General features: G+C 41.0%; 1 protein-coding gene across 1 annotated transcript in view; it reads right to left on the minus strand.

The window, feature by feature from the left end:
• The window catches only part of ARMC9 (armadillo repeat containing 9), a gene marked incomplete at its 3' end in the record, with an annotated part of 60,498 nt that extends 50,877 nt beyond the window's left edge, over positions 1–9,621 (minus strand). Inside the window, exons 1-6 of the mRNA XM_009083687.1 lie at positions 9,571–9,621; positions 7,910–8,029; positions 7,215–7,385; positions 6,061–6,216; positions 3,319–3,411; positions 2,181–2,205 (exon numbers count right to left, since the gene is read on the minus strand). Of these exons, the coding sequence (XP_009081935.1) occupies positions 2,181–2,205; positions 3,319–3,411; positions 6,061–6,216; positions 7,215–7,385; positions 7,910–8,029; positions 9,571–9,621 (616 nt within the window). The remainder of the gene's footprint in view (positions 1–2,180; positions 2,206–3,318; positions 3,412–6,060; positions 6,217–7,214; positions 7,386–7,909; positions 8,030–9,570) is intronic.
• Positions 9,622–9,751: the final 130 nt, after the last annotated feature.

Genomic DNA, 9,751 nt, shown 5'->3' on the forward strand with positions numbered 1-9,751 from the left:
ACTAACCTCCTGGTGTAGGAAGATACAATATACAGTAAAGCTTGTGACTCTGCCAAATGAAGATCCTGCATTAGGCATCATCTGAACTACTGCATGGTTCTGCCAGTATCCTCTCATGTGTGTAATTGTCAAGTCTTTTAACTACAGTTACTACAAGCAGCCAAGGAGTTACACATATGCACAGGTCCACAAGAAGCTTTCCTAAGTAGGAGATTGTGTCTCTCTCTCCCCCACCCCTCTAATCTCAGCCCACCCTCACACACTCTGCTAGAAGCATTGACTCTGGCCAGATTGGGTTCCTGCACACGATGCAGCAGAGCTCTGAGCAGGGGAGCTGCAGGTCTCAAGAGCTGCTGTCAGACATCAGGGCTCCTTAGGTGACATTGAAACCTTCCTCTTAGGACAGGCCATAGTCTCCTTCTTGCTTTCCTCATTTCCATAAAAACTACTATCCATATATTTCCACATTATTAGTCATTTAGACTAGAGCACATCTCGACAGACAGGTAGGTTACACGTCACCTTCCCTTGTGCAGCAGCCCATGACACACTTCCTGCATTCTCCCCTTGCCTGGAATGGTGGAAGAGTGGCTGTGAACTCATCCACAGATTTGTAATGAGGCAGTGAAGGGGACACTTCCAAATACTTCAATCCCTCTGTTCCTCTTAGCACAGAGGATACAGAGAAAGTCTGAAGTTCTCTGTGCAAGGTGCCAACGATTCTGCAATTCTTTCCTTTCCAGCCAAACTGAAAACACACAGGAGAGCTTAAAGGTACGCACTACTGCCACACAAATAGCTGTGAAAGTCATACAGGGATTAACGGGTAAAAAGCCAGACTGCAGGTAAATCAGGCAAGGTAAACACACTGAACTCTCCAGGACACCCTCAAGAGCACTTGCACCACCCAAACTTGAAGTGCTTCAGCATGTCAGACTGATGACTGGCAACTCTTCACAGAAGGCTGTTTTCAGGACTCTGCCATACTGCTCCTCATTCATGTGCTGCCTAAAAATTTCCTTTACATTTCCCCTTCGCTGATAAAGTAAACATTCTCCAGCAGTGAGTATGTACTGTGGATCCCATGTAACCTGAGCAGCATAGCACAGAAATAACCTCTTGGATACAAAATTTTCATATGAGACAGTCCTCAAGTAACCTTTATGAAAAATCCAAAGTGACTCAACCTCCAAGGCACATAACAGATCCACAAATTAAGACTGACCTGCATGGATTCAATTTCATGACAGTCCCTGTACTTGTACAAAGCACAGAGCCTGCTCAAATTAAAAATAATTAGGCCCAAAATAATTCAGACCAAATCACACAGTTATTTCTTTTTAATCAGAGCATGGAATTATTGCCTTCAGGAAATTCCTCCATGAAGAAAAACAGTAACTTCTGAAAAATAAAAACCTACAAAGACCTTTCTCTTATTTGTGAAAGTCTAATGCAACACAAGGGACAAAATGACAAAGAAAACACATGGAACTCACACTGGGAGATAAGCCTAACTTTCTCCTTAATTCAATCTACAAAGAGTAAATCAGGGTAAAGCTACAGATTGAAATAACTCAAGAGGAAAAGTCATTTTAAGAACCCATCTGGGCTCACAGAGATCCCTCCATATAAAGTATAGGCAGAAAGTCAAGGGAAAACATTAATGCAGTGTAGCTGCAAACCTGAGTTCTAACTGTTGAACTGATTTTTAAGAGATATATTTCAAGTGTCATCTAACGGGATTTAGTGCTGAAATGGTTATTTTTTAAAGGGCCCCAAGTCACATACACACTTATGTGTGTATAAGCAGCTTACCTCAAAATGCAACACATCAGCCAGTCATATCTAAATCAACACATTCTTATTCAGCAGATAAGTGGTGTTTTAGGAGTTTAAACAGGATGAGTGAATAGGAACAAAAATTAACTTTGTCTAAGATCATCAAACAGTCATGAGAACAACTGAATGAGATGTGAAGTCTGGAAGATGCAGACCGGCATAAGCAGGTATGAGAAAGGAATCTGAGGAAACTTACTTCCACCAGGACTAAAAATGTAGAGCTGGTATGCACTTCTTATGGAGTTCTTCACTTGTTACCATATTTCAGAACAGAATAACTTCCACTACTAACATAGCCCCTAATAATCTTACAGAATATCCTTACTACATCCCAGCATTACCTTTGTCACGCTGTCCATTCTCCTTCTGTATGAGTAGGAGGAGCTAAGGAAAAAGTGCATCATTTCAGTATGTGTTTGTTCCAGAGACACAGAATGAGAAACTCAACCAACTGGCAAACCCAACCAAGACAAATAGTCCTACTGTCCCAAACAGCCAATGTCTGATGTGGCACAGGAGACCAAGAATACATGAATCAGTAAAGATCTCATAAGTGCACAAAGCACAATGTTGCATAGAGACTTGAGACCTTTTGCTGACCTTCAAAGACACTAGATCCAGTCCTGAGATATAAGATTTGGTAACTCCAGTCTAAACATATTAACACCAAAATGAAAAGTCAAACCACTGATTTTACATAAAACCAACATACAAGTGTTTTAGGGCAAGTGATGTTTTTATACCTAAGAAATATCCAAGGCTTAATAAGGATCCAATCCATTACTCCATAAAGAGGAATAAGCAGAGAGACAATTTTCTGTGCTGATCACTGCTGCCCTTCCTGGCAAATGGGCAGGAATGGAACAGAAGGAATATAATTTCCAGCTCATTATTCAATACCACCATGGCAACATGCTGCTTTAGAATAAGGCAAGGAAGGCCAGAAGGTTCTCTCTACCTTGCCTTGACCAAAACTGGAGAGGAAATTTTGCCATATGGCTGTTTAGTTTGCAAATCAGGCCTGACAACAGCTTAAACAATATTGTTAGAAAAACAATACAGTCTGAAGCATATTCCATTGAGTGAAACAATAATTTCTAGAAACCTTAAAATCTCTGAAAAACTTTCAGTTAGTCCCTGAAATGGTGAATTAAAAAGACTAACAGCTTTAGAAATGTGAGGAAAGAAGTCAGGTCAGGTTGGTGACTTAGGGTATGTACTTTATACATGGAAGCAAAGGATGGTCATATGCTAAACGTGTGAGTTCATATGTATCTCTGCATTGTCTTTTTCAAATGCAAACTTTTTCAAAAGGCTTTTTGAACGTGGAATATAAACAATGTTTCCTATCATAAAAATGCTGACTGCAATGTTACTGCAATTGGGCAGCAAATCTCAGCAGCACACATTATTGCAATAAATAGCACTGCCTCTTACAGCAGTTCTAATCATCTTCAAAGTGTTTTCTTAAAAGGATACAAATAAAGTGAGAAGCTGAGGAGTCTGCCTGGCTTTGAGAGTCAGAGACAGGAACTCTTCCAATCTTGTCCTTAAATCCAATGTCCAAGAATCCTTGAAAAGAAAAACAAATAATGACAGTTGTTAACCAAATATGTACATTCTGCAGAAAGCACTGTTTGGATCACAGCAACCTCCCACTAGCAAGCAGGGCAGCCAGCACTGGACTGAAAAGATTTTCCCTTTCTCTTACTGAAGAAAATGTTTTTGCTCAATACCCATAAAAGTGTACAGAAGTTAGACGAGAGTTCAGTATTATTCCTACACGAGTTCTAGACACACAATGTAGCTTTATTTCAAGTGCAAACTTATCACATGGTGTTGGTGCCTTGTAGGCACATCCAACAACTGCACTTAAAGTAGAACTACTTTTAAAACATAAACAACTTGAGAAAAACGTAAAAAAAATTATTAAATAGAGAACAAAATGAACAATTTTGCATTGCTCAGTTTTCATCTTTCACTCCTAATGAGACCTGGGAATTGCAAACTTTGTCAATAACTATTGCAAGAGTCATGATATGACATCAGTGATCAGGGTATGTTTCTAAAATAAGGATTTGGAGAAAAACAACTCATGTACAAGAACTAGGCCAACACAACAGACTGGCAGCACTTACTGGAATGCTGTCGACTGCCTGACGTAGTCTCCCATAGACACAGGAAAATAACGGTTAAGAGAACAAGCCAAACTACACCTACGAATCCACCAAATACTCATTTCTTCTGGTTCAGTCCTTCAGCGAAGCTAGTTTCTGCTTGAGGAGAGGCTAGCCAACAGATGAAAAGCTCTATCTTCCAACAAGCAGCAAGAGCTTCCTAAATTTACTGCTGTATACGTGTATGTTGCAAGCTGTTCTCGCAGCTCAGATCTGCCCTTATTTCACCATGCTGGAAAGTGTACAGAATTTACTTGCTGGATTTACCAACTTAACATTCAGACCATGGTGTACCACGGCAAGCTGTATATTACCAAAGGACCCTTGTCTCCTACAGAGAGGAGTGTACATTATTTTTCAAGATGTATTACACAAACTGACAGGAACTCCAGCTATATAAAGCACCAGATGTCTGAGAAAAAAAATATGCCGTAAGAACACTGCTTAGTAGACTAGTGACTCACGCTGCTCTTTCTCAAACAGAAAACAATCTGTGTTTCAACACCAACATGGAATAAGTTGTACAATTCCCACAAGAAAATATGAGTGACCGTGGACTAAGAGCTTGGACACTGTGTTACTATGAATAAACCTGAGGATCTTGTCTTAGATAAAGCACTAAAAAAAAAAGCTGCTAAGCAGAATTTAAAAAGAGGAGTCATATCCTGACTCTGAGGTCAACCAGCCCATCTCATTATTTATAGCTAGTCCCAAAGGAAAATGGCAGTATATGCCTTTTTTGGTGTTAAACCAGAGCTTCTCATCAGCTGGTACACCTAAAGTCAGCCCCGGGGGAAGTATCACTTCAGCTTCGATTTGATATCAAAAAGGGTGTGGCAACCAGTACAGGCTGAAGACATCTCCTTGGACCACAGTGGCTGCCCACAGCTGTAGCCAGAGCAACACGACTGTTCATGTGGTCAGACAGGGAAGGATTCAGAGCACATAAGCTGTCCAAATGTTATGCATATTTTACAAACAAATTTGTGTACCTTGGTGTGCACATGGGACTGCACACACACATTCACAGGCAATAAAGCTGATCCGTTCCTTGAACCAGTCCTAGTGCAGCCACATAATCAGCCACTTCCAGCACAGGCACGATGTTATGGCACAGTTTTGTATGGCAGGAACAAGTCATCAGCAAGTGAAATAGTGGCTGCACCTTCCCCATAGCTACTGCCACCAATACTTTGGAACATCAAACCACAGCTCTGGAAGTCATCTAACCATCCACCTGCATGGTGCCCAGAGAGCAGTCAGTGTAAGGGTGTTTATTACCCCTTCATCAGCAGAGTAACTATAGATCATCATTACAAAGTGCACCTGCAAATGAGATTTATTTTGAAGTTCAAACACACGAAATTTTACTCTCTCCCCTCACCTTGCACATGCAAGTCTAAGAACTGAACTCTGACCAAGTCATTCAAAGGTAAAGGCTGAAAGGTATTTTTAAAAAAAATTAACTAGGAAAAATGCCTGTGGCAATAGTCACCAAACCACTAGGCACAGCTATGTTCTTCCAGCAGTTTTTGGGGGGGGAGGTGCAGAGGAAGTCTCAGAACACTGACTCATTTTCTGTTACAGGAGGATTACTTACAAACTTGACTTTCTCTTTTCCACATTAAATAAAACTGCTTCAGCCTCCTTGTGCCTAGATATTGTGTTTGAAATCCAGTTATATAAACACAGAGGTGTTGGGCAACAACCTCAAAGCAAGTACGAGGACTTGAACTATTATGCAGTGATTCCCAGAAGTATCCGTATCTCAGGGCTGTGTGGAAAAGGAGAGGCAGCAATGCTTATTTATGGACACAGAGCTGGAGTAGCATTTAGGACTCAAGCAAATATAAAACATGTACTTAAGATGACACTCTGTTATTGATAGCACTCTCACAGCCCTTCCTCCAGCAAATATAAGTTCTTTTATGAGTTTCTGTTAAAGGAAACAATAAAGGCGAATACCAAACTAAAGATTATCCAATATCTGTCACCCCATGAGAAAAGTCATCATAAATATCATCTCTGCAACACAGATACTTACCTGGAAAATTTCTTTAAATGAAGGATGCACCATGGGGTTTGGAACAAAAGGCAAAGCATAGAAGGGAACAAACTCTGTACTCTGGCTCAGTGCAGCTCCTTTTGTTTCCAGGTATGCCTTAAAATGAGAAATCCTTTCCTCTAGTTCAGCTTTATCCTAGGAAGGAAAGCAGCATATTTATTTAGAAAACTACCACTCTGAATACACTGTAAAGCTGGAAAATACAAGCAGAGACACAGGTATATTCGTATCAAGTTTGATATCCCAGAATATTTGTCATCTAAAAAACAACACTTATTTAACTAGAGAATATTATATCATGTTTTCACCACTCATAAGAAAATTTAAACCGATGTTGTTGTTTCTGTCATCCAGGTCCAACCAAAGAAGTGACAGACAATTGCTTTGGTATGTAAATTGTTCCTGCTCGCTTCAGACTAGATTTCTAAAGCAAATTGCCATTTCCACACTCAGGGCAGAGTGGAAACACCTCCTTTAGACACACTTTATTTCAGTGGTAAGTGCAGAACTATAAAAATCCACTTGCACAGCACTGGGAAGGGAAGCTGGCACAAAGAACAGAACAAAAGCTCCTTAGAGGCTGGAAAACACACCAAAGGCATCCAAACACTCCTGCAGCAGCTGACAGGTGAAAGGCAGGAGCTAGTCAGCCCTGGCTGATCTGGCTGACCCCAGGCTACTTAAATGTCTCTTCATCATACAAGTGCCATGGAAGAGAGATTTTATTTTGTAACAGCTTGGAATGATATTTTTCAATAGGATACACTGAGCTGATAAAATTTCAGCTTTCCGATTTCATCAGAAATTACTGTATTTCAGCTCACAACTTCGGCCCACACTGGAAGCAAAGTAAGTGTTTTAAGAATTTCCTACAGTCTACAATTACAAGTGTGAAAGTATTGCCATGATGGTATTTTCCATCCATAAAATACTTCAGGAGCTTCAAGACAAGGACAGCTCCAACTTCCATCTCTGTACTCCACAACATAAGGAATCTGGTTCAACTGAAATGTAGGCTGTGGCCCAAAACTGGGAATTCTTCTTAGAAAACATCCCATTCTCAGCCACACTAAAGACAAATGAAGTTAAACAAACAAAAGCAATCTGAAGTTTGAATTGTGGACTAAACTTACAGGCTTTCCCATAGTTTGTTTCAAGAGGAAGGTGGCAAAGTGTATGTGAAGATAGAACTCCAACTTCTGAGCAACTGGGTCATTGTCCTGGATTGAAGATGAAACATGCTCCTCCCAGAGCTGGAAGAAAACTTTCTGCTCACCATCTTCAAATGCTGTAAGCAGATCTTCCTGTGAAAGGGAAAAGCAATCAGTGAAAACTAAACATAGAAGAGCTACATGTTCTCAACAGTAGTTTAATGAATGAAGAATTTGAGTGCCATCTGAACATCTGGAATTAAAGTTTTATCCAACAATCTCCATTCAATGACCACCTAAATATTTTTTCTCCACATATCTTCAATATATTTGAGAGCCTGAATCAGCCATCAGCACAAGAAGTAAAGCCCAAATTTTCAAGCATGTCAGTCTGGGAACACAGCCCAGAGCATGTGAAAATCAGTCTTACAAAGTATGGCAAGATAAAAACATAGAGCAGTGTGAATCAAAACTACTCTCTTAGGTTCAAAAGGACTGGAGATCTGAAAAAAAACCCAAACCCAAAATGAAGGTTCCTGTACTGGAAGAAGACTGATAGCAGACTTCTTCAAACACTCCAGAATCTGCTAATTTCACTGCTGTAACAACTCACAGGGTGGTCAGTGGCCTTTAACTGGTTTTAGCATTACCCAGAATAAGTATAAATGATGCATTACCTGAACAGGCAATGAATCTTTTGAGGAAACATTTTCAGGTTTAGGCAGTGGCTTCCCTTTGACTTTACATTCCTTTTTAAACACTTCCACTGTTTCTTCAAATTCTGCAAACTCCAAATACTACAAAACAAAAACATACAGGAAGAATATTTTTTAGATGATTAATGCTCCAATGAACAAATCATGAAATGCAAAAGTTTCCCTGTAGGATGGCCCATAAATGCCAAAGAATGCACAGCTACAAACCAAGAACCTCATGGTAGGAAAACAGTGTCTCTGAATTTCCTCCTGCCTCCTAGGGAATAGTACTGACAACTGAGCACATCCTCTCTGAAAGAATGATGCCCCTTGGTTTAGCCAGTAATTTCATTCAACCAAAGAAGAAAATTAACTAAAATCCATTAATGCTATACCTTGGTTGAAGAAACAAGTCAATAACGTCTTTGCAAATAATGTTATTAGAGGGCAGAATTCTGAAGTGTGACTCTCATTTCCCCAGCAAGGCTCAGACAGCTTGAATTCCCAGCCAGAGGCAAAGCTGAAGCTGTGCAAGCCAATGGCCAACTCATCAAGCACTGTTCTTCTGAAACAGACAGCCCTGCCTCTTCCTTTCTCCTCCTCCCCTCATCTCAGGAGTCTTAGTTATTGGTTGGTGAGGCAAAACATCACATTTCACTTTGCAAACTTGACCTGGATTCCCAACATTGCCACAGAGAACAAGAGTTGTTTCCTTTTCCACTGTTAATACAAACAGTAGTACAGTAATGATTAAGAACTTAAACCTCTTTTCAGATTTGTTTTCACAGATCCACAAAAAGACCTAATCTGTGTATTTTGCCATTGGGCTGACTCTCTTGGCAGGCAGTAGCTGTCCATGCTTTCAGCAGACAGCCTGGTGACAGCTGGACACAGTGACAGCTACTGCCACTCCTGCACCAGCATCTGTGAGCCCTCCAACAGGATGGGTCACACAGGGCACAGGGGTCAGTTTGGTGTTCACTCAGGGCCCCAAACCAGACTGACAACACAGGGCCAGTCAAAGAGATGAGGCAGTAATGACACAGTTTGTGTCCTTGTTCCGATTACCCAGAGGCACAGACTGCCACAGAGACACTTGCCCTTCAAAGTTTGTCTCTCACTCTTTTCCACATGACTGTGTCACACTTTGGAATATATTCTGATTATCTCTTATGGGCAATATGGGTTGAGGAGTGCCTAGCTGGAAAATCCTGCTTAGGCACTAGACCATGGAGATCAGGGTCTCAGGACTTCAGCCTGGGCTTTGCCAGCTCTAGGGTTTTTATTTGCCTCTGATTTTACACACATACAGAATGAGGTGGCTGCCAAACAAGATTTTAAAGATCTCACCAGTATCACAGACTGGACCTGAGCCCCGAAGTTGTCTGTGGATGTAATTGTTCCTTTAATGAGAACCTCATTTGCAATGAACAATAGATTATTTCAGATTGATTTGACATTTGACTCCTGGTATTTAATGTACATTGAGCCCTTTGAACCTACAGAGGATGACAGCAGTCAGGCTGATTTCAGGGTGTAGCAACATTTGGCCAGATAAATAGACCACAGTTACAATTCCTGGTCCCAAAATACAAGCACCACAAAACGATGACATGAGCAAGAAATGATGAGAGCAAACCAACCTCTCTCACTACTCCCAGTAACTCAGCTTCATACGCTAGAACGTCACCCATTGCTGCGCCTCATCACTGAGAGACCCAGAAAACTGGAAAGAAAGGAGGTGTTAGCACCACGGCGTGCACAGCCCTGCGCTTCTCCACACACTGCGCCGGGAGGAGACACAGACACACACAGAGACATGGA

Source organism: Acanthisitta chloris, unplaced genomic scaffold, assembly GCF_000695815.1.
Source record: "Acanthisitta chloris isolate BGI_N310 unplaced genomic scaffold, ASM69581v1 scaffold29321, whole genome shotgun sequence".
NCBI lineage: Eukaryota > Metazoa > Chordata > Aves > Passeriformes > Acanthisittidae > Acanthisitta > Acanthisitta chloris.